This window comes from Thermobia domestica, chromosome 11, assembly GCF_964235325.1.
Source record: "Thermobia domestica chromosome 11, izTheDome1.hap1.1, whole genome shotgun sequence".
Taxonomy (NCBI): Eukaryota; Metazoa; Arthropoda; class Insecta; order Zygentoma; family Lepismatidae; genus Thermobia; species Thermobia domestica.
The window spans coordinates 32,006,454-32,032,862 of NC_137464.1; the positions used below are offsets into that span (position 1 = coordinate 32,006,454).

The 26,409-nt window shown below is 36.1% G+C and overlaps 2 protein-coding genes across 3 annotated transcripts in view; both read left to right on the plus strand.

Moving 5' to 3' along the window:
* Positions 1 to 6,933: 6,933 nt before the first annotated feature.
* Positions 6,934 to 7,308, plus strand: LOC145665103 (uncharacterized). Its single transcript, XM_081732376.1, has one exon. It carries the CDS (start codon positions 6,934 to 6,936, stop codon positions 7,306 to 7,308), a length of 375 nt encoding a protein of 124 aa, XP_081588502.1.
* A 6,767-nt stretch (positions 7,309 to 14,075) lies between these two features.
* Positions 14,076 to 26,409, plus strand: part of Ser (protein serrate) — a 370,686-nt gene continuing 358,352 nt past the window's right edge. For both annotated transcript variants that reach the window (XM_081730299.1, XM_081730300.1), the window contains exons 1-2: positions 14,076 to 14,408; positions 24,128 to 24,430. In XM_081730299.1, the coding sequence (XP_081586425.1) occupies positions 14,337 to 14,408; positions 24,128 to 24,430 (375 nt within the window). In that variant the 5' untranslated portion in view covers positions 14,076 to 14,336. The remainder of the gene's footprint in view (positions 14,409 to 24,127; positions 24,431 to 26,409) is intronic.

Sequence of the window (26,409 nt, forward strand, 5' to 3'; positions counted from 1 at the left end):
GGAGAAAAGAATAATTTTAGATGTTGTTAAGAAGAGAGAGATAAACTGGTTGGGACATTGACTAAGAAGGAACTGTATCATGAGGCTCATGCTACAGGGTATTGTGACAGGAAAGAGAGGGAGGGGGCGAAGAAGACCACAATTAATAAACGATATCAACAGAAAAATCTTAAGTAGAGACGAAGAGGTTAGCGGAAGACAGTGAAGCATGGAGGCTTTTCAATTGCTGCAAGTGACCTGCCAATAATATGGAGAATATCATACTTATTATGGTCGTGATGATGATAATTTCAGTGTTCTTGGTTGGTTGATTTATTTGTATTTTCGTGTTTTTTTCAGGAGCGAGGCTAAATATGACAACGCCTACAATTTAGAATGGAATCTGGAGCAGAATAGTAAATTCGACCCTCTTCCACCGAGTCGAATCCGGGATCTAAAGACACACCACGTGCCAGCCTCTACAGGGTAAACAGAGAGTCCACTTACTTACGTTAGATATAAGTGCTCACATTGTACATGTTTCATTATTGGCAGTGATGTAATTTGTTGTATATTTCATTGTCCACCACTATTGTACCTGTCACTATTGTATTGTATTATTTGTATTTAGATAGTATATTTAATGTATTCAATGTGAGTGATTAGTCACCATTTTACCAGGCAAGTATAGACTGAAATAGTGATGTCGTCATTTCCTTTCCGTTACTATGGTGATCGCCATGTTTTTTTTTTGTTTTTTTTTTAATACAAACGCATGAAACGAATGATGTATTTTAAAATCTAGTACGAACAAGGACAATGGCTGTAAACTTATTTACAATTATAACATGTTTTTAAAGACTAATAAAGTTGGTGAAAAAAGATACAGTTTTAGAATATGGAAATACATTTAGAAATTATGAATAAAATCAAGAAAATTCATAAAGAAAGACTAATATCTAAGTAACTTATTTCTAAAAGCGACACACCTCTAAGTGATAAGGTAGAAATCAAATAATTAATGTAAACGTCATCATCACTAATCCACCATAAGAAGCAATTATAAACTCCCTTACGTGCAGATTGACAAACTGTCAGTACAAGGAAAACTAAAAATATATGATTTTTTAAAAAAGAAAAAAAAATCTTTTAGAACAATGTTAATTTTATTGGAACATTTACTTTTTTCATGCTCACTCCTGACAATGGAAGTGCACAATATTACTATCTACAATATTACAAAAGAAAGGGGAAAGAACCAAGCCCTTGTAAATTTTCAATCTGGACCATCAGTGTATACAGGACAGACCTTTTCTTATATTCCCTATCAACTTTTCTCTTAAAAAAAAAAAAAAAAAAAGGAAAGAAAGAAAGAAAGAAAACAGTGCAATAAGAAAACATCCAATTATGAAGGTTCAGCATATATTCTAAACTGCACTAATCCTATTCACGTATGCAGTATTATGATACTAATATTAATGAATCAAAAAATTCCAGAATTATTTAAGGTTATGAACAAGACGAGTACATTTGTTTTCTCTTTTTTTCCTTTTCTATATTTCTGTTTTTCTTTTTAGTTTCATTGATTAGAAATATTTAAAAAGTAACATAAATATTTCATATAATCTAATGTTTGCAATTCCGAAATATTTCATCACTGTTTTTGCTCTGCATTTAGGTCCTTTAGATATTTAGGTTATTTGTTGTTTAGAAAATAAAATGGCGATCACCATGGCAACGAAGAGGATGTGACGTCATACTATTTCAGTCTATTCTTTTTGAATGATTGTGTGATCCACTGCAGTGGAAAAGCGGGAAATATAATAATCTCCACTTCTTTCAAGAGTTAGAACGGAATCTCTCTCGTGTGTTGGGCTAAAATGTTTGCAACATCCCTGTTCGGTTCCTATTGCTTTGACAGTGCTGTTAACCAGTTAATCCAGTGGTTCCTAACCTTTTTTGACTAAAGACACGCTTTACTCAACGGCACTACATCGCAAAACATTTGTTTGAATTTTTATTAATAATAGTATAAATATTATAATAACGTAAATTGCTACAAAGTAGTGACTCTATGTAGTAGTGGGACATCGTTGTTTCCGCTGGAGACAGATGGTCTCAAACTCAAAGGTGATTCACCCTCCACCAATTTTAATCTTATCTAACCCCTTAACAGGCCTAATCACTGCGAAATTAAAATACCGCTAATTTTACAGTAATTATGTGATATCTTCAAATAGATAAAAATATAATCGAAATGTGGAACAAGAGCGCGCTAGACAATATTATTTTGCATGGGGTACCGTTATCACGAGTCACCTAGTGGCTTTCCGTTTTCAGCTGTTTAGAAACGCGAAAATAAATGTCGATTTTCAAAATGGCTCGAAATTGAAAGCAAATAAGTGAGTCGTGATAACGGTTTCTCATGTAAAATAATATTGTCTAGGGTGCTCTTGTTCCACATTTCGATTATATTTTATCTATTTGAAGATATCACATAATTGCTGTAAAATTAGCGGTATTTTAATTTCGCCGGGATGAAGACTCTTAACCTGTCTACGTTATAAGACTGATTTGCTTCTCAACTGCAAGCTCGAGGCAGAGGCGGATCCAAGACCTACTTCTGGGACAGGGCGGTGGGTTGTTATACTGCTACTTAGAGCTACTTTTAAGAGCTTCGAACTCTGGGATGGGGTTTATTTATATATATATATATATAAAATAAGAAAGTTTCCTCTTCTGGGGAAGGGGGCAATTGTACCGATCGCTCCCCCTGCTGGATCAGCCACTGGCTCGAGGACTTATCGATAGAGTATGGTTTCAATAAGATGAAGCACCAGCACATTATCGCTTGCCTTGAGAGAATATCTCAATGAAGCATTTTCCAACTAGGGATGCGCACGAGACGAGTCGTGACAGGATTTTCCAAGAGAGAAATATACATTTTTCGAGTTGATACATCACTTTTACAGCACATTTTCGAGACGAGACAGCCACAAATCTTGTCTCATGTGCATCCCTATTTCCAACAGATTCATTGGGCAAGGTTCTCCACAGTTAAAGCAGCTATGGAGCAGGGGCGGATCCAGGACGGACTTCTGGGGGCCGGTGGATTGTAATACTGCTACTTAGAGCAAGCTCCAAACTCTGGGATGGGTTTTATTTATATATAAAGTTTTAAAAAAAGCTTTCTTCTTCTGGGGCAATCGTCCCAATCCCCCCTGGATCCTACACTGCTCTGGGGTGGCCTACAATACATTAGTTAAAATTTGTCATTCCGCGCATTGTCAGAGTATGCCAAACAGAAAGTTGCCAACACTCTATCATACAACTGGAACCTGTTCGGTATGCATTAGTATGATTACTCCAGCAATGCTGTGGATAATTTTACAACATGTCTATAGGAGAATAACTCTCTGTTATGAAAGTGGTGGAGACATTCTGAAAAAAAAAAAAAAGTTGTTTATATCCTTCTCAGATGACATGTATCACACTTTCTGTTATACACAGTTGACTTCAGATTCATCAACAACCATATTCGGAACATACAGATGGGGGTAACTCCAAGTAACCAAGGTGTTCAGTAGGGATGCGCACGAGACAAGATTTGTGGCTGTCTCGTCTCGAAAATGTGCTATAAAAGTGATGTCTCGACTGGAAAAATGTATATTTCACTATTGGAAGAGCCGTGTCTCGTCTCAAATTTTGTCAGGAAAATCCTGTCTCGACTCGTCTCGTGCGCATCCTTAGTGTTCAGCCGAATGTTTTGTGGTTGAATTGATTTTTCGTGTGCAAAACAATTTTGGGACACAAGCATTTTATGGTAGTCAAAACCTTCGATTTCAAATAACCAATTTTCATTTTTAGGTCAAAAGATCCAATATATTTCAATCAAAAATTTTCTTGTACGCCTTGTATCTGAAGAACTACATATAGCGTAGCCAAACCCAACCTTAGTATGATGTGCTTATTCCGTATGAAATAAGAAAACTCGATTTAGGGGCCGTTCAAAAATTTTGTAGCCCCTGATCCAAATAACTAATTATTAGCCACGATCGCAATCTTTTGATGCATCTTTAATCATTCCTAAAATTCTTGGACAAGATCGCAATATTTTGATCTTTTTTTTTTTTATCATTTCTAAAATTCTTGTTAATCAAATACGATTTATGGTGGCTAACTTCGTTGAATGCAACCATTAATATCCATCGTATGATTACCGTTTGTTTTTGGTGATTTGGTAAAAAACTTATTGTTGTTGTGGTGTCTTCCGGTGAAAATTATTACTGTGACAAAGTGAACATCATTAACAACCGTTAAAAATTGACGATTCTATCAAAAATCAACCGTTAAAAATTGATGATTTTATCAAAAATCAACCGTTAAAAATGATGATTCTATCAAAAATCAACCGTTAAAAATTGATGATTCTATCAAAAATCAACCGTTAAAAATTGATGATTCTATCAAAAATCAACCGTTGAAAAATGATGATTCTACGAAAAGTCAACCGTTGAATATTTCTTGTTTCCATGAAGACTAGCGTTAAAAACCTTATCAACAAGCACTCGTGTAGAGTGGTTCATGAGGCGCCAGACATTAAAATTATTATTGCAAGTTCGAAAAAAAAAACGTCTAAACTGGGATCACATCAACAACTATGGGTTCTTTATGTGTCTTGCTACAATATTTTTCATATGCATCTTACAGAGATGTAACGTTTAATGCTTGCACTTCATATTTATACAATATACTGGCTTTTATGATCACTTTTACTTTTTTTTTACGTCTATCTTCGGCGAAAAAAGGCCGATCTTTAACCGCCTCCTTTTAGGATAATCGGAATATGCTTTGAGGTGCAGTAAGTACCGGTACGATAAAGTTTCACAAATTTGACATTTCTTGTTCTACTTTAACCTTTTTTTTTTACTCTTCTATTTGTACTATAAAAACCTGGATTGTAGACATTATTTTTTTATTGAAGAAACAAACTTTTTGGAGGCGGATAACGGAGTAATAATTCTATCTTACTATAGAATATTTTTTAGTTTTAAATGAGTCAATTTTTGGCACATTTGTGGCATATGATTTAGTGTTTTTTTTGTTTTTTTTTTGTTTTTTTTTAACCTCAACATAAATTTAAATAGGGATGACCAATTCCTGAATTTTTACTTTTCGGAATCCGGAAAGCAAAATCGGAAAAATTCCAGAACTCCGGAAAAATTTCGGATTTTTTCCGAATTTCTGAAAGTGGAATTTCCGATCCGGTATCCGGACTCCTGAAATTTTTGGCCAGCCCCGCTTTTTCTCTTGCCTGAAAAGTTCGTTTCTTCAATAAAAAGACATATCCAGTACAATCAATGTCTTTTATAGTGCAAATAGAAGAGTGAAAGAGGCTGAAGAAGAAAAACAAATGTCATATTTATACAGGGGTGCCCACAAGGGGGGGGGCTATGACGCAAGCTGCGTCATTGGAATATTTGGGGGGGGGTAAAAATCTATATAAATATGTTTGAGAGGGTGTAAAAATTAATCGAAAAGTTATTTTTTTCATGGAAGAACATCTACGGATAGATAATTGAGGGGGGGTGCGTCATGGGCATGAGGGGGGGGGCACCACTGATTTATATACTTTATTGTATTTGTACTTTATTGTAATTTTATTATTATTATTATTATTATTATTATTATTATTATTATTATTATTATTATTATTATTATTATTATTATTAGATTTAGCACAATTTAACTCGCACTATTTCTACGAGAAAATATATTTACTTCTACGATTACTGTCAAGGGTGTGAAACAAAGCTTTTTCTCGATTACATTCTTATCGCTGGCTACAGTGTTTTGAGCAAGATCACGAAGAAACAGGTGTGCAAAGCATTCGGTATCAGTGATGCCAGGCCCTTGCGCTCACGTCGGATATAGAAGCTTTTTTTTTTTTTTTTTTTCGTTCGTCTTTGAAGATACGAAAAGGAATGGAAGGGAGGTAGCTAAGCCAAGTTGCCCCAGTATGCGGTCTTCCACATCGTAACTCAAACAGGTTTTTAAGAAGCTGGGTGCTGGCTGAGAGGGAAGGGTAAGTTCTTGTTTTATACCAAAAACGGCCTTCAAAAAAAGATTTTTGAGTGAGCAGCAGCATGTAAGTGCTGCAGTTAAAACCACAAGACTTAACGAAATATAATGAAGAAACCAACAGGTAACAGCTCGTCTGGTGGTGGCCACAGAAAAATGTAGAGATCTTCAAGTAATTTTGTTTATTATTCACAAACGAAACAAGTGGTCGATAAAGCCGTCAAATTTGGACTTGTACTATTTCATTATCGTATTATTTTAAAATACTAGATACCATCTTATGAGGTTTCTACTGATTGTATAATATTTTTGAAAGTGGTTTTCAAATTATATTTTTAGCTTAAGGTCACACGATTGTGGCTGGAAGGGTACAAAAGATAGAAATAACAAATGCAAGTAATTGTAGATGGAATAATTGGTGGAGGGTATGGATATTTAGTGATAAATCTGATTCGAGGGGTTTCTACTTCAAACCCAAGGCATGAGAGTAGGACTGTGTCTTTTCTTGAAGTTCTCCTGTTTCCTCCAACGTTCTCAATCTACCATTTTTCTCATAGCCATTCGCTCTTATTATAAAAAAAAAATGAAATCTTTAAGTTTTACGTCCCACGGTTATGCCGGTTAGACTAAAGGAGACGGTGATGATGAGAGATGAGTGAAATGGTGGAATGAAGAAAGTGGGAGGAAATGGGAAAGCCCCGAGAAAACCCACGAGCACGGTGTTTGTCCACCACAAAGTCCAAACGGCCCGAGCTGGGATCGAACCAGGGACCCCAAACACCGGAGGTGAACGCTCTACCACCGCTTTCATTATAGTTTCAATCAATAATAGGCAGGACAATCAATAATCGATGTAATATTTGCACTTGCAGTATGATCCTGATGGAAAAGTACAGAGAATACGAGAAGGACCTTCATATGGTTTTCATTGACCTAGAGAAAGCGTATGGTAGAATGTCACGGGATCTTATTTGGTGGGCACTGAAGAAGAAGAATGTTCCGAACACATACATCTGTATAATTCAAGATATGCGCAATGGATGCAGGAAAGGAGTGAAGAACACGAGCGGAATAACAGAAGAGTTCGCAGTTAAAGTGGAACTTCATCAGAGACCGAGTCTTAGCTCACACTTTTTATTTGCAATTGTGATGGACGAACTTACAAAGAATATCCAAGAATTAGCACCTTTTATTATGCTATTTGCGGATCACATCGTGCTAGTGAGTGAGACCAAGGCAGCACTGTAAAAGGAATTAGGTGCCTGGAAAGGGAGCAAGGGGCTTAGAATTAGTAAAACCAAGACAGAATATTTACATTGTATGTTCAGGCAAAATGTAATCGAGAGTACAAGAATACTACTGGACAAAAAAGAGGTGGCAACAGTAGCGTACGCAGGAATTTATTTCGAGAGGTGTCCAAACTCAATATGAGGCTATTTTATATTAAAATTCCTAAAATTGGCCCTAAAATTAGGCTAAATTTACACAAAAGTCGAAATTTCGGGGAAGGTGCGGACCCCCAGGATGCAACCCCTGCGTACGTCCCTAGGTGGCAATTACAATTAAATTTAAGTACTCGGGATCAATACTGCAGGAAAATGCAGAAATAGAAGAAGATGTTGACAGCAGAATTAGCAGAGGTTGGACAAAATGAAGAGAAACGACAGGAGTATTGCGTAACCATACGGTGCCAATACGCCTTTAAGAGTCTTCATCCCGGCGAAATTAAAATACCGCTAATTTTACAGTAATTATGTGATATCTTCAAATAGATAAAAGATAATCGAAATGTGGAACAAGAGCGGTTATCACGACTCAATTATCTGCTTTCGATTTCGAGCCATTTTGAAAATCGGCATTTATTTTCGCGTTTCTAAACAGCTGAAAACGGAAAGCCACTAGGTGACTTGTGATAACGGTACCTCACGCAAAATATTATTGTCTAGGGCGCTCTTGTTCCATATTTCAATTATCTTTTATCTATTTGAAGATATCACATAATTACTGTAAAATTAGCGGTATTTTAATTTCGCCGGGATGAAGACTCTTAAGGGAAAAGTTTACAAAACAATAGTGAAACTTGCCATATTATACGGAGCGGAATATTTGACAACGAAGAAGAGAGAGAGAGGAACAAAAGTTGCATGTTGCGGATGGATATGAAGATGCTGTGCTGGATGTATGGAGTGATGTGGAAAATTAAGAATGAAGTGACCCCGTCCCGGAACAGTAAAGACCAATAGTTAGAAAAACTGCAAGAAAGTCGACTGATATGGTTTGGGCATGTAAGAAGAAAGACTTTTAGAATATGCAGCTCACCGAGTGGATGCTATAAAAGTGAATAGGAAACAAGCCTTAGGCCGGTCAAAGAAGAAGTGGGAAGAGTGTGTTAAGAAAGTTATGGTGCCACAGCGGATGTGAAACAGGTAGAGAGCAGCGATCTGAGAAGCTGACCCCAGCTAACTTGGAAAGAAAGCTTAGAAGATGAAGATTCACTTTCCTCATTCATCCGTTTTCTTTAGCCTGATGGTATAGTCGTGGGACGTAAAACTTTTTTATTTAAAAAAAAATAGAAAGAGGTGAGTGTAAACAGGAGAATCTCCAGTTGGTTGGATTGAAGTTCAGCGAATCTTTCAGCAATGAGGCTATATGAGACGTGGATGTACAGCTTAAGAGTCTTCCTCCCGGCGAAATTAAAATACCGCTAATTTTACAGTAATTATGTGATATCTTCAAATAGATAAAAGATAATTGAAACATGGAACAAGAGCGCCCTAGACAATATTATTTTGCGTGAAGTACCGTTATCACAAGTCACCTAGTAGCTTTTCGTTTTCAGCTGTTTAGAAACGCGAAAATAAATGCCGATTTTCAAAATGGCTCGAAATCGAAAGCAGATAAGTGAGTCGTGATAACGGTTTCTCATGTAAAATAATATTGTCTCGGGCGCTCTTGTTCCACATTTCGATTATCTTTTATCTATTTGAAGATATCACATAATTACTGTAAAATTAGCGGTATTTTAATTTCGCCGGGATGAAGACTCTTAACATGGGATTCGAACCACATCTGCTCCTAGAGCTCCTCCGTGGCTAAGCGGTTAGCGTACGCGCCTTTAGCGTGGGAGACCCGGGTTCGATTCCCGGCGGGAGCTCATGTGGTTCGGATTCCACGTTAATCAGTAGGTCCACGTCTCATATAGCCTCGCTGCTGAACGGGACGTTAAACTCAAAATCAACTCAACTCAACATCTGCTCCTATCAGGAATTGAATCCGGGTCTTCAGTGCCGAAGAAAAAGTAAAAAAAGATTACTCGAAAACTTATTTTTCCCTCCCATGCTCATGTGGTCTGGGAGCGAATCAAGGACCCTTTGCACCAAAGATGAGCTTCACACCACTAAACCATTGTATCGACCATGGGAAGAACTCGTGTTTCGCATCTGTATTTTGCCTTTGTCTATCCCGAAGGAAGATCTCTAGGGATGGTTTACCCAAGATATCAAGAGACACCTGACATTGTCACAAAGTCACCCATAACCAGAGCCGCTCAGTTTGAATCTCAGAAATATGATGTCCATTCCCAACTCTTTTCTGCAAAGCAACAATTATGCTATGAACGCATTATTACCTTTCAAATAAGAATGGAATACTGTTGTACTTCTCACTGACACAAGAACATAAATCATGTAGGCGTTCCAATTACTAATTGGATCACTAATTGCTTTACAGTGACCAAGGGAATAGGGCTTCCAGTCCCAGAGAAAACGAAGAAAAAGATTTTCTTGATGCACCCTGCATGACAACTCAACAGGGAGACAAATGTCCTTCTGAGTACAGGCACAGCTATCAGTCGGACAGAAGCAAAGCAGAAACAGTCACCAGAATTCGTTAGTTGTTCGTATTTTTTTTTTCTTTTGGAGGAAATTGGAGGTGACAGGTGAACCCCTCCTTCTGATGACGCCCGAGTGGAACCTGGCTAAAGAAAAATGACAGCGGGGACCCACCTGAGACGGTCATCAACTGCGCTAACGAGGAGCGTGTGACAGGAGACCAATTTATGGCCTTCTACCGTCTGCAGGTAGAATGGGACAAAGGGAATTGAAGAGGCCAGCAATCATGGCTTCTCCTGTTGACCCTTGTAAAGGTTTCTGTATCACAGTTGACAAGAATTTCTACTCAAGAAGCCATCTTCTGCAAACATGTTAGCTGAATGATTTAGTTTTAATTCCATTATCATGGCACACATTAAGGAATATATTAAGTTCAGTTTGCAGCATAATGAACAATTTATAAGAGAGTAATTAGTTAATAATCTCAAGAAGTATACGTGAAACTCTTATATTTAAATTAATATAAAAATTGTCCTTATACAACAGCTAACGAACACAAAACTCCAATGGACGCCAAGACTAATTATATATATGCTCAATTGGCCAAATCGTTCGGTTTTTACGCCATTATCTCTTGCTCGTTCAGCGCTTAGATTTTTCATTATAATATGCAGTAATCATCAGCAAACGTACTTCTATTCGTTTGGAAGAAAGATGGCCGAAATTTTCCGGAATCCAAATAATTTTGGCCATTCCTATTCTAATAATCCGGAAATTTATCTTCCTGAATCGGACATTTCACTTCCCGAAATTCCGGAAATACTCCGGAAATTAGAATTTCGTTTTTTGTCGAAACCAGGAAGTTTTCGAATTCCAGAGTTTTCTTTTCTAAATTCCGAATTTTTTTTAAAAAATCCGGAATTCTTCCGAAATCCGGGTTTTCCTGAATTCCGAAATATTATTCTAAATTCCTGAATTTTTCCGAATTATGTATTTTTCCCCGAAATCTGGAATTGTCAGAATTTCTTCCAAATTCAGGCTTTTTTTCTGATTTTACTTTCTGAATTCCGGAAAGTAAAAATTCCGGAATTGGCCATCCCTAGTTTAGGAGTAGTATGCGCGTAAAGAACCATGTGTTTGTCAGTTTCGGAAAAACACAAATAACAATCTGCTCGTTAACTTTACTAGATATGTAGTAAATAAATAAATAAATAAATAAATACTCGGTGTTGTTATTGGAAACGAATGGCATACCTTTTAACGACACAAAAGTACGTTATTTTATTTCTTCGAAAACTGCGTATAAGAATTTATCCACAAAAAATTGCGTCTTTTTTTCAGCTCGATCAGAATTATCGAATGAACACAATTTTAATTAAATAAAATTAAAATTTAAGAGTGAATGATAATTTAAAATTATTTCTCATTAACCATGAATTGTATTGTTGTCTTGCTAGTATTATATTAAACGACTTCACAAGGGCATATTTCAGGATCAATTTCACCTCAATAAATAATATGATTCTTGTACAGTCAGCGACAAATGTTCTTTCCGTTTAATGAAATTAGTTTCGTAAAGAACGTTTCGTAATTTTCTGTACGTTCCAGCCATATCCTACCGTCGTTATTCACAAAATAATTTTTTACCAAACGGAAAGAACTTTTGTTGCTGACTATACAACATCAATTTTTTTTAGGTTTATTTTTTTAAAATAGTTTTTCGACATTTTCTCGAAAACTACGCTTAAAGTTTTTCACTCGCACATACTATTTCGTTCGGCTCAATAACATTTAATCGACTACTATATCTCTCTTTCTTGGATTTCTTTTCTAACGTCAGTAAGATAGAAGAATTGTAAAATTGCAGCAATGGGTAACATAAGTACCTATATATATATATGAAAGGACAAATCATAAGAAAAAACGATCAAGAATAACGACGATCAGTTATTATTTATAACAATGGTAACCATATTCCTCATCTGATGCTTCTTTGTAATTTAACAATAGTTAAACGACAGCATGTTTGCCAAACTTCTGTTGTAATTTTACTACAACAAATTACAATATTACAAATTATTACAGTTTACTACCTATTAATTCAAGTAGAGTAGATCCCTCACAACAATTTTCTCACGATTGTTGACTTTTCTGTTTCTCTTAGGTGCGAACCCGGGACTACACTTGCTTCTAGGCATCACTTGCAATTCATATGGAGTTGTGTCTATGTTAAAATATAGTATATATAGAAATATTTTATAATCCAGTAGTTCTCAACCTTTTCTGAGTAACGACACACCTTACTGAACATCCAGATATCTCAACACACTTGTTTGATAATAATAATAATAATAATAATAATAATAATAATAATAATAATAATAATAATAATAATAATAATAATAATAATAATAATAATCAAATGACTCTATATAGCACTGAGTATTATAGCTACCGCTAGAGTTGTTGACTGGTACAGTCTGTCTCGATTTTAACTAATTATTGTTAAATTCTTGATGATTTTTAAATTCTATCATTAGTGTGAAAAGTTAACGTAAGAATACGTTATTTTTTATTTGATTTTAATTTATTTTCCGTGGCTTAAGGATTCCCTTTACTGTGAAGTAAGCAGGTTCGATTCTAAGAGAAAGTGGCATACATTTCAGAACCCATGTTACCTGTAAGTTCGTGTATTATTAGAATATCAGTACTGAAACTCAATCAAACAAATTATATACCTGTTATGTAGCATTTGTACTTATGCCATCGAAATTTGATTGACTGATTTGTTAATTGTAATTTATAACTAATTTTCAGCGTTGAGGGTACATACAGGGCCGGATTAAGGGGAGGGCTTAGAGGGGCTATAGCCTCTAAATGGACAGGAGCCTCCACTCTGATCAAAATCTCAACTGGCAATCTAAAGGAATAATGAAGATACAAATATCATCATAAAATAAAATATGACCAAAAATATGAAACATATTCCCTTCACTTTTCTACTGGATTTTCACAGAAATGTATTAGGTGAAGTCAGCAGGGACCACATATTTTTCCAGCCCCGGGTCTTCAGATAGATTAATCCAACCCTGGGTACATAGGATCTATTCCTGAAGATCGAATCCGAATCAGTGCTCGGACTTTCTTTTCAGACCTTGACTGCGCATAAGAAGTGGATTCGCTTCCTTTCGTCCTTTTCCTTTCTTATAATAAATGAAATTCCTAATATAATGACTCAGCATTAGATTTACCCCTGGCTATAACAAAATGAAATGAAATCTTTCAGTTTAACGTCCCACGTATTTTAGGCTAAAGAGAGACGATGATTAAGGTACGTGAATGATTATGGTAGAATTGGTGGAATGAGAATTTGGGAGGAAACGGAAATACCACAAGAAAAATCACGACGATGTCCACCATAAACTAACTTAGCCGGAGATCGAACCAAGTGCCCCACGCACAATAGGTAATCGCTCTACCACCAAGCCCTTGGCTATAGTTATGGAATATACATATAAATTCTCTCCCGCAAAATAAGCTCGCTTGGAGTGGCCAATGTAACCTCAAGATATGAAACTGAAGAGATTTTATTAAATTTCAAAGAACCGTTCGAACGTTACAGAATGCTTCCTATACAAACACTTGAGAGAGAGAGAGAAAGAGAGAAATAATAAAGACTTGACACACCTAGCACGACAGGTGCAACTAACTATAAAATAGTTCATTCAAACTTGAACCACATTTTGAGCGTACTGGAAAAGCATTATGCAAAGTTTCAAGCGAATATAACGTGCGCGCCTCCAGATTTTTTCCCCTTAAATCTTTAAAACCTTTCTTGTTTGAGTAAAGAACACTGAATGTGCAGAAACATTTCCGATAATCATTGACCTCACTTTGACAGAATCCAATATTAATATAGAAATATTTGTTAAAATTGTTCTGAGTAAGAAAAGAAGAGAGAAAAAAAATAACACAATAGCCTTTAATTCACGTGTTGTGTGAGTTAGCTTGTATCCATAATCTATTTGTGTGTATGTGTATGTATGTACTTGTTGCTTGCTCGCGGCTGTTCGGGCAACTTCGGCTGCTTTCGCCTCTCGGCGCGTTCGTGATTGGCTCTGGGCAGTTGGTCCCCACAGCGGTTTACCCGTGAGCGAGAAATCCACGGCAATGTTTCTGTAAACTTCGAACTGTGAAGTGTTAATTTTTAGTGCATAAGTGATTTAAATTTTACCAGAAAAACACAAAAAAATAGTTGTTTGTTATATTATTTGGAACATTTGTTATTATTATTTTGAAAAACCAAAAAAATATATATATTCGATCAGTTTATTTTGTGTGTATTGGTGAATTTGGTGTCCGTTTTATTAGAAAATTAAGAGGATAAACAAAACCTGTGAAGTGAATACACATGACGTATAGTTTAGTGGAATCCCACGTTTTGGGATGTATAATTACAAACTAGTGATGTTTTTTAAATGTATATATTTCCTTTTTATTGCGTTGGAACTTGCGGAGGTAAGTTTTTTTTTTTTTTTAATTTTATTTTATACGTATATTATGCTATTCATTTCCATTTAAATGTTTATTTTAAAAAAAAAATCACTGCCATTCATTAATGACTAGAAATACGTACATTTGGAAGTTCATTCATTGAAATTGCACCTATATATACTGATAACAATACATAGATTTTCCAAGACAGTGCAACCTTACTACCTTTCGGCACTTTCGGATTACATTGCCCCATTGTTTGTTCCAAATAAATCGGGGGATTTTGCTCCCCCACCCCTTCGAACTAAAATAATTTAAATCGCATTGCATGTAGTTTTTTTCTGCAGAGCACCTCCATTAACCCCCCTTCTCCCAGCGGACAAAATTTTATGGATTGCAGCCACCTTGTCCACTAGCTGAATGCCGGGTTGGTGTCTTCAAGTTATTCTGTAATTACTTACTTGCTCGTCAAGTTTTCGCATGCTACACGCAGATACCTTTTCGGTTGAGCGTATTTGTTTAGAAGGTGCACTGTCAAAGTTTACCGATTTAATTACTTTTTTTTTGTATAAGTAACATTGGAATTTATCAGTATTAACTGTTGCGACAATAATAATAATAATAATAATAATAATAATAATAATAATAATAATAATAATAATAATAATAATAATAATAATAATAATAATAATAATACAATAGGAATTGGAGTATATACTGTACTGTTAAACTTACGGTTTAAAGTAAGAGAGTAATACACCTTCTTATGATGATTCCTACCTGTCCGAAAAATACCAGTTGCTTCAGGTGCCGGTTGCTGTTACGGAGAGCACTGGTATTATGTAGCCGGTGTGCGGAACACACTACCGCGCGCATGGCATGCTGTGCCAAAAGCAAGCGACTTTACTTTGGAAATCGAGAGATTATTATTAGTTCAAGACAATAAAATATAGAGGATTGATCTTTGCTTTGCGAGGAATGGGGTGGGGGTGAACTGTCTTAACTAAATTAAATTTTCTCGCACAAAAAAAAAAAAAAAAGAAAAAAAGAAAAGATAAGAAAAATGAAAAAGTTAAACCTAAACGAAAATTGTTTCACACATTTTTAACGCAAAATTAAGTGTCAAACTACATCTCTGCGCTTTAGAGTCAGGTGCGTCATTTAGGGGGCAGGAGGGGGCAATTGACCCCGCAAGAGTTTGAGAAATACATATACTTTAATCGATTCTCCACTAATATACTACTACAAAACGTGAAAGTTTTATGTGGGTGGGGCTCTAGCCCCTCTCCCTAAGCAAAGTATGAATGACGCCCCTGTTTAGGGCAATGTCATATTTGGTAATGCATTGAATTGAAATCCTGTTTTCTAAAGGAAAGATAAATAGGAGTGTACTAAAGCATCTGTTGAGGGGGGAGGAAGCTTGGGAATAGAGAAAATAAACTGATTAATTTACAAAGTATAATAATTATTTATCTCTATATGAATGTCCATACTAAAGTACATCTTCATTTACCTGGTACTTAAAAACTTATCGTACCGCAGCGGCGCAAATCTGTCTTCAACATTGGGGAGGGGGGACGGGTGAGATTGTTCCCTTTTTTTAAAGCGATGTTCAAAATATTTATGAAGTTGAAAAACAATGTTGTGGAGGATCAGGGGAGCAGAGTTGTCTTCAACATTGGGAGGCGGTCACATTTGAGGCTTATTCGGGGGGGAGGGGGGAGGGAAATGAGACTCATATTACGTTAGATGAATCTAATTTCTGAGGTGAATTTGTTGTATCAGACAAGGTAGATGAAGTGGAAGTTGGACACAAATCATCACATTTCTCCCCAAAAACACATTGGCGGGACAGTCCTCCTCAGTTCCAAGATTGGGGGCACATGTCCCCCTGATCCCTCCGGGATTTGCACCAGTGCTTCTACATACTGAAAATTGCTCTTAATTCGAAGATCCAAGGTTGAGTTAGCCATACAGGAAAATTTGAAGGATATTTACTTCAATTAGAGATTATGATAAGTTCATTTACTGTTCCTGAGAGACATGTGAGGCAAATATTAATCTCTACTTTAGTAGGGGACAGGGTGGACTCAGTAATTAGGAGCTCACCTCTGATGCGAGATATCTCTGGTTCAATCCTAGATCACCTAAGCTTATGGTGACCAACATCATGTCCGTGAGTTTTTTCGGGGTCTCCCTCCTCCTTTCACATTCTCATTCCAACAATTATTTTATAAACGTTCCCTTTCATGAATCATCCGTCACCTTTATGCTAAAGAACGTAATCGTGGAACGTAAAACTAAAATATTGTTTTCATTTTCTCCACTTTATCCTCATAGTCGGGAACTTCTTAGTAAGACTGATAGTCGTCAGCGGGATTTCCCCAAGGGTTTTCCTCAGGCAAACCAGATTAATGACAGAATGGCACCTTTAAGCATAAGATCTGATTATCTTTAGATTTCCCGGGTTCGATTCCCGGCGGGAGCTCATGTAGTTTGGGAACGCACGTTAAGCTGTAGGTCTACATCTCACATAGCCTTGCCACTGAAAGGGACTCTAAACTCAAAATTCAACCCTATCTTTAGATTTCCATTTCACTTCTCCCTTTTCAGAGGTGGCTGTCGAGGTTATTTTTCATTTATTTTAGCTTGGGTTTGTTGTGCAGATAATAAATTAAAGATTCGATCATTTCAATACATAAAAAAGGCTATGAACAGTGAAGAATGCTCAGCGTATCATATACACCATCACTATTTCTAGCATCCGAGACCATAGTTTGTAACCTCTTAATTTAAATAACTCCTCAATTTGCTCACAATGCTCAGTCAATAACAAGAACTCAACCTTTCTTGAGACCGAACCTCAGAGTTATTAGGAATATTAACATAGTAGTTTTGATTAAGCATAAATGTTAATATTGTAACATTCATATTTGAATCCATGTTTTCCTCTGCCGTCCAAGTCGCCGCCATTGACAAAAGGCAGCTATAAATAATAAAATATTAGATATAAAGTTCTTAATAATTAACTGAATATTCGTCTTATATTTGTTGCAGGAAATAGTGCAATTATTATCCCTTCAAAATGACCGTAGTTTAAGGTGACTCATTTCAGAGATTAAACCCTCTTTTCTAGAAAAATCGCCAATCTAAAGTCAAGCCAAGTGTATTTATATCAAAAACAAAACTGTCAATATCGTTACAGAAGATTGTTATCCAGACATGTTTCTGAGGATCTGTGCTTGAGCCACACATTTCTAAATATGTATTTCTAGTTAAACTCTAGTTTACAATTCATTAACGACAGTACATGAAGCGTATTTTCATAAACTTGAGTAATCGAAGAAAATAAAAGGGTAGAAAAGTTCTGGACGCATTTCAAGTTTCCATCATAGCACTTATATAGAATAGTGAAAGAAAAACAACAAAATTAACATCTGATTCAAAATTGAAAATCCTTTTGCAATTGTAACTTATATATTCCAATTTTAATATAGGAAATGTGCTATATATTTTTTTAAAGTTAAATATTCATAACATTCGTTTAAGTCTTGATTGGTTCAACAATTTGGTTGGTTTGGTTAAGTTTAGCAATTGGTTCAACAATCTGGTTAGTTTGGTTAAGTTTAGCGTTCCTTTTCAACACCGACTCTATATGAGACATAGACCTACAGTTTAATATCAGAACTATCGCAATGCTGTCAATATGCTCCCACCAGAATTCAAACCCGGGATCCCATGCATTTTTTTAATGAGTTGAAGTTTTGTATGTATAGTGCATTACTCAATAGAAGTGCAGTTCGGCATATTTCTTCCAAGTCCCCATGCTGATTTTTACAACAGCATCCCTTCCTCCCTCCAAACTTCTTTTGACCGCATTTGTGGGGTTGCACTGTATCTGTTCTTTCTTCCTAATATTATGGTTAATATGAAACAGAAGAACAAGGAAGCTGGTCTTGGGAACAGGATTTGGAACTGTGGCATTTAAGACTGCACGTAGAGTTGACAAGCGACTGTCAAATGTTTGAAATGAGTTTTCTAGTTGGCCATTTAGTTATCGGGGGTGTTTTCCGCAAGATCCCTCGGACGGTGACTTGTTTATGGCACGAGCCACCACACGTAAAAGGCGGCATTCTTTATATACGAAATGCACTTCGTTTCAAGAAACGAAGTATACAGTGTAACTAAGCTAGTGGTCACTTGTAAGGAATCAGTTTACAGCTTAAAAAAGTTAATGAATAAATACAACTTTCAGGGCCAGAAAGTTTTTAGATTTATATAAAATGTATGAAGTTATGTGCTGAATATGTCGAGTGTACTCTAAAGTTAAATAATTTAGCGCGAGTACATTCGATAAACTCCGGTGTAGATTCAATTTCGGGGCAAAGAATTTTCAATGTTGACCCAGCATCATTGTGGAGATAGTTGAATTAATAGATGGTGACTTCTGATTAGGAAGTCATAAAAAAATGGAAGGTGCCCAGTGTGTTGGAAACACTTCACTGAACTGAACGTTGTCTAATTGGTAAAGCATCACTCCCGCGTTGGCGTTCAGAGTATGTTGATATTAGCCAAAGATTATTCCGTTTGGCTAATTTTCATTTAGTAGTGTTGTCCGCGAGACGAGAAGTAGATTTTCGAGACGAGACAAGAAACATGCAAATAAAAGGTGTGTGGGAGGAGACAACAATTTCTATAATATGCATATTCCCTTATATTATTCAGAAAACGCCCAGTGTGAGGATTCTCGTAAGTTGGAAATGTCAAATTTATTACATAAATTCCCTAAACTAAAAGTAAAGGAATTACGTGTTACAGTGTTTTGAAAATTTCACATCTACAGGGAACAAAAGAACACAATTTTTATAATAATCAAAATGTTCGATTCTTTATTCAGAGAATGATCAATGTAAGGATTCGCTTAAGTTGGACGTGGGAAATTTGTTACATATTTTTTTTTTTAGTAAAAAAAGAGCGAAATCGTGTTTTTGACCCTTTAAAAAATTCCGCTTCAAAAAAGAGGAAAGGTGGTCAATTTTTCTAAGTTCTGATTTGAAATAATTAAACCTTGTTCATCTCGTGGGAAGAACGGGTACTGCTGTTAATTCAATTAAAAAAAAAAATAAAAATCTTAACATAAAATAGAACTTTGATCACAATAGGGAAAATAAGCTAGCTGAAGCGAAAGATCGATAAGGAAGTGTTAGTATAACTTTTAAGGAGATGGGCAGCACAATAGGGATAGGTAAGAAGAAGAAATGAACCCTGCCAGTACATTACCTGAGAAGAAGTTGTCTCATTAAGGATGAAATAAAAGACATGATGTAAGGTAAAATATGAAAAGGAAGAAGAAGACGGGTGTATTAATGTTGATAGTTGTTGCGTTAAAATGAAGCAATTGTTGATGGACAAAAGTGCATAAAGTTTCTCGATTCACATCAGAAGCCTTATCAACGACGCCAGAACAGTTATGGTTATATAAATGGAGAGTTTTGGTCGATTGTTTTGAGTTTTTGGTCCCATTTTAGCACCGAAGCTATATGAGACATGGACATACGGTTTAACGTGGGATCCGAACCACATCCAAATTTCAAGGACGCTTCGACCGGCAATTGAATACGGAATCCCGTGCACCAATAATACTGTCGTCAGCCGCAAGCCCAGTCAAATGGAGAATTCATGCTTAGGGTCATTATATTCAATGGAAATGATTTTTTAGTTTAACGTCCTACGATTATCCCCTTTGGGCTAAGGTAGACAGATGGTTAATGAAAGTAAATGATCTTCTGTGTTCTTCCACCAGGAATCGAACCAACGACCACATGCAGTAAAGACACATGCGTTAACAACTAGGCCAGGCCTTCGTTCACCCAAGCTTTCTCTCAGTGAGTTTCGCATTCACATAAGCTCTCTCTCAGTTGGTCTCACATTCATTCAAACTCTCTCTCAATGGGCCTCACATTCACTCAGGCTACCTCTCGGTGGGTCTCGCATTCACACAAACTCCCTCTCAGTGGGTCTCGCATTCACTCAGGTCACCTCTCAGTGGATCTCGCATTCACACAAGCTTCCTCTCAATGGGTCTCGTATTCACTCAGGCAACCTCTCAGTGGGTCTCGCATTCACTCAGGTCACCTCTCAGTGGATCTCGCATTCACACAAGCTTCCTCTCAATGGGTCTCGTATTCACTCAGGCAACCTCTCAGTGGGTCTCGCATTCACTCAGGTCACCTCTCAGTGGATCTCGCATTCACACAAGCTTCCTCTCAATGGGTCTCGTATTCACTCAGGCAACCTCTCAGTGGGTCTCGCATTCACTCAGGTCACCTCTCAGTGGGTCTCGCATTCACACAAGCTTCCTCTCAAAGGGTCTCGCATTCACTCAGGCAACCTCTCACTGGGTCTAGTTTTCACACAAGCTTCCTCTCAATTAGTCTCGCATTCACACACAAGATCCCTCTCAATTATTGAGCCCCAAGAACCATGTGCTCGCGAATTTGGACTCCTCTGATGGAGACCCTCACTTGTCAGGAATCAAAGCTGTAATATCATATGGGAGTCAAGATTACTAACTGTATGAAGACGGAGGAAACCGTATTCTAATTTGTGTTTTATTCAAGTTTAATACGTTAATACGTTTAATTTTTTTTAACTTGTTTTTTTTTTTTTTTTTTAATTAATTCGTATTCCTTTTAATCTTGTTACAGTATTTATTTGATGCTTTAGTAGACAACATAAAACGGAACTTGAGTGGGAAAATTCTGAAGGTAAACGGGCTTTGTAATGCAGGAAGGGAAATACTCAGTAGACATTGTTGTTATTATATATACATATTTTTTTCATGAGTTTCATAATTGCTACCATCCGCTCGTTGTTTGGGCCAATAAGCAATTACGCCTACTTAAATTCGTTCTAATGAATGAAATATGCAGACCATTTTTTTTTACCATTATGTTTGTGTCGCTCTAAAGTAATTTGATCAGTGACTTTTTAAATATATATATATATATATATATATATATATATATATATATATATATATATATATATATATATATATATATATATATTCCTTTCTCATACTTTACATACCACATTTTCAGAACTCTCTTTCGCTTAGTTTACATAACGTTAAATTTTACATTTCGTCGAAGAAATATACAATATTTTCACTCAATGGCGGTTCTTGAGGGAAGTGATTTCGGTAAAAATAAGAACTTTCTCGTTACTAGCTAAGATAAGAACGCTTATCTAATGTAAGCCCATTGATTTTTCTATATGGACTTTTGGAGCTATATCAAGCTTTCTTCCTTAGCTTGTATGTATATATATTCAATATCAATGTGTATTCAATATCATCATCATCATAGGTATTATGCCATTATTGGCAGGTCACTTGCTGCAACTGAGAAGCTTCCATGCTCCACCGCTTCCATCTTCCGCTAACCTCTTCGTCTTTACGTATGATTTCTCTGTTTTCATATCGTCCATTAATTGTAGTCTTCTTCGTCTCCTCCCTCTCTCTTTCCACCATACCCTCTAGTACACCCGTTATGATACAGTTCTTTCTTAGCAAATGTTCCAAACACTTTCTCTTCCTTTTTCTTAATAATGTCCAAAGTTATTCTTTTCTCTCCCACCATTTCTAAGACCTTCTCATTCGTCTTCCCCTCGATCCAGCTAATTCTGTCCATTCTTCTTCATACTCAGATTTCGGAAGCTTAGTCGTTTTTCATCGTTTTTGCATAATGTCCATGTTTCTGATCTATACAAGCGCAATATTCCACAAAAGTACTTTATGAATCTTTTTCACAACTCTTTATTCGAAGGACATAAATAAAGAGTTTTGGATTGCCATCGAAGTGCAGCATCAGCGGAAAGGGAAATTTAGTACTGAACTATCAACTTGCCTAACAATTAAACACATTGTTGACAAGTTTGAGGCATATAGAACAATTTGCGATATTCACAAATCTCACTAACCGTGCTAACAGTACCAACATCTGTTGGGCGAAAAACCATACTACAACATACTTAAATTTCAGAACAATTGTCAATACCAGTATCCTGATACGGGATGTCAAAGAGTGTATACATATTTGTTGCGGACTCTATATATGTTTCTGTTTACGTTTTTGTCACATCAAAAAACTCACGTCAGGACACAATTCTATTATTCGCTATATTAGCACCCACTTTTATTCTGATTATATTTTAATGTTCTTTTCATGTGATAATAAAAAATGGCTATGAAAAACATTCATATGTTCCTTTTTACTTACAACGCATGTTTAGTTAACTAAACGCCAATAGCATATCGATATATTTTTTTTTAACTGTTCCTATTTTGCCCCTTTTCTTTTTTTTAATACAATAAATTTTAATTACTGTTTTTAGTACCAGAAAACTTCACGGCGTTCTTAGATATTATAAAATTAATATTTTTGTTGTACTGGGAATATATTTTTTTAAAAAAAAAAAAAAAAGAACGCTAACGTTTTATTAACCAACTAACTACACGATTCAACACACTCTATGTTCGTCGACCTCAAAATATAATTCTGGCTCTGGCTTCTAGAAATCAAACCGATCCATGTACATGAAAAACCTGGACCATTTACTCGGATTTCGAATTTCGACGAATATCGCATTTTTCCAATATCAAAGAAAAGGTCTTTTTTTATTATTATTAGCAAATTACAGTTAGAAGACCATAGAAAGGGGAATCTCAACTACCACTATTATTCCTACGAATCAAACACTAGGAGAACTTATAAGGAATCTTCCTCTTCATTCGGAATAGGCAATGCAGGAATAAGACGTCAACATCAGATGATGTGATCAGTCCAACATCCCGTTCGTCTTTAGGCACCAGGTTTCCCTAGGTGCTCATTTCACTCGGGTTCGGTGAACCTGAATCTCGCTTTGGAACGAGGCTAGAACGGGAATCGATCTCAGACGGTACAGTTGGTAAGAGAATGCCTTATGATTACTCCACCACAGCTATAACACTAGGAGTAATAACATTTACACGCTTATATATAATCTCGAATTAAACAATAAGATTAATATGAGTCTAAGTTAGCTATTGTTCTTACTATTAAATGCTTATTAGTGTAAATATTTTTATGTAGAAGAACTTAATTTTGTTGATGAAGCCTTCGTTATAATGATTCCTATTTGAACATACTTACTAAGTTCAATTGTGTTTTTATTAATATTTGTAGACTGGCTATAAGATCCGTGCTAAGTGCCAAATTGAAAGTGTTTAGTAAAAAGCCCAGATTTTACATTAGAACTGGTGGGACATACACCCACGCGCATTAAACTACTTCCACAGTGAATACTAACTGTTATCCCGTTATTCACTGAGCAGAGTTAGAGCTCATACGTGGCTAAGCGGTTAGCGTACGCGCCTTTGCTGTGGGGAACCCGGGCTCGTTTCCCGACGTTAGCTCATGTGGTTCGGATTCCACGTTAATCAGTAGGTCTCGTCCCATATAGCCTCGCTGCTGAAAGGGACATTAAACTCAAAATCAACTCAACTCAACTGAGCAGTGTTAAGCACATTAGGCCACGTCTTAACATTAAACCGAACTTTTTTATTTTCGGCACGGATTTTATCTCCAGTTTACATTTTAAGACAAATTTGTTATGACTAGATAGATTTAAAAGTGCCTATTGTAATGTTACATTAGTACAAAATCACAATAACTTGTTTTTTTCTTATCTTGTTTTTACAGGTGGTGCATGGATCAGGGTATTTCGAGTTGCAGATTCTTGAGATCCAAAATTACCGGGGTGAACTTTCGAACGGTGAGTGCTGTGGTGGGGTTCCGCGGTCGGAGAGTTCTTTGTTGTGCCCTCGCGAATGTAACACTTATTTTACCGTTTGCTTAAAGGAATATCAAAATAATGTCAGCACATCGACACCTTGTTCGTTCGGAAACACGTCGAGTTCAGTGTTGGGTCGCAACTCATTTACCCTTACGGATCCTGACAAGGCTAATGCCACCATGAAACTTCCCTTCACCTTCAGATGGACGGTGAGTACTTTTTTCTTTATTCATTTATTTATTTATTTTATATTTGTTGTTATACCACATCAAAATTGTAAATTGTAACGTGCAGAATAAGAATCTGGATGCCACCACCGTATAATGACCATACCGTGAATAGAGTTCGTAGACTTTAGAGGCTGGTATTCTATGATTGCATGATATATTGTATCATCTCGTGCTTGCAACATGCAGATTAGCAATAGTAACATGAATATACATATATTGTCTTACGCATAAAATGGACTCCTAGGGCTTATTTCTCAGAACTGATAGTTCTTGTAATAGTAGTGTAAAAGTTGTCAAATATCAATATCTTACAGTTGTATACACCATAAAATGATGACAAACTATAAGTATCAGCACTAGTATATAGAAATGATTTCTACTATTATCCTAGCATTTCTCCTTCACAATATTTTATGACTTGTAAAAACATATTACAAAACTAGTAGTTTTGAGAAATAGGATTCCACCCTATTTAAAATATCATTCTGTTCTTTCGCCAACTTTCTATTTTTAGTTGAGGACTCTCCCACGAGGGGATTGTTTCTTAAATCACCAATATATGTGGGGGCCTGAGGGAAAGGTAGCACGCAAAGGTACATGAGTACCCTTTATGCATCTGATAGTCTGTACGTGCGAGACGAGAAAACTTTCAAGAAATGTGCAGTTAGAACACAATCTTTGATGGAATTGGAAGATATCCCTCTCTCTCTTTTTTTTTAAAACTATATTTATACCTAGGTAGTTATTGTATGGTGCCACAATAGGCGTTTTCTATAGGCCAGACCCCTAGTACACGGTTAATTCCAGTGGCACCGATTTTTGTATAACTTAGGAGGGCGTTCAGGTATGTGTATTTCGTTATGTCAGATAACGTCGTGCAACGTATCAGTGAGAACTATGACACAAATACAGGGACTCAAGCAAACTTCGGGGAGCCCAGATCCCCTCTGTACCCATAATTGTCTCCTGGAACAGACCCTAAATTTTTGCTGGCATCTCTAAAATTTTCACGGTAAACTTGCAAATAAACTACAATATGGTGATGAACTATACTATAGTTGGATGGGCCCCTCCTAACTTCTACCGGGCCCTCCTACATTTTTGGGCTGGCTGGCCCATTAAATAACAATCTGAAACTATGGTAACTTTTTTCTTTGGCCATACCCTATTCCCTAGCAAAATATCTTAGTTACGCCTAGTTAGGTGTCCACATTGTTAATCTACCTGCTTTTCAGTTCTTCACAACTGAAACCCATATCTGAAAATATATTTATAAACATAATGTTTCATTTAACCTGTAATATTCAGTATTATTATTACGCATACATGGTTACTGGGAAGAATAATAAATCACAAAACATTATATTTCAAGATAGAATAAACTGTATGTTAATCTTACGTGTGAAGTTGTAATATTATTGAATTTACGACATAATTCAAATTGTCATTATGTAATATCCTTGCGTAAACCCAGTGTTCCGGAATAAATTGAGTAGAGTGTGTACACGAAACCTCATTAGCAATAATAATAATAATAATAATAAATTGCGAAGAACGTCGTAGGAGGATTTAGCATTATCTAATTCATTTGGCTTCGTACCAGAGAAAATCACGGATTAACATGCTTTTCAATTATTCAAAAAGATAAACCAGTTCACACAGTTCTTTTTGCACAGGTTTAAAATATTCATTCAGCATTACCACTATGGTAAATGAACCTGAAACAAGTAAACATTTTCTTTCTTTACATTTATTTAAAAAAAAAAAAAAAAAAAAAAGTGGCCAATAGATGCTATTATTTATGTTGAATGCGTTGTGGACTGGTTTCTTACGTCTTTTTTTTTTAGTGTCTTTTTTTGTTGATATATGTGAATAAATTAGGATGCAAAGTGCATTATTGCTGGTCAAAATGCAACGGCATTGTGAAGTTCAACATAGTACGTGAACACACGGTCAGA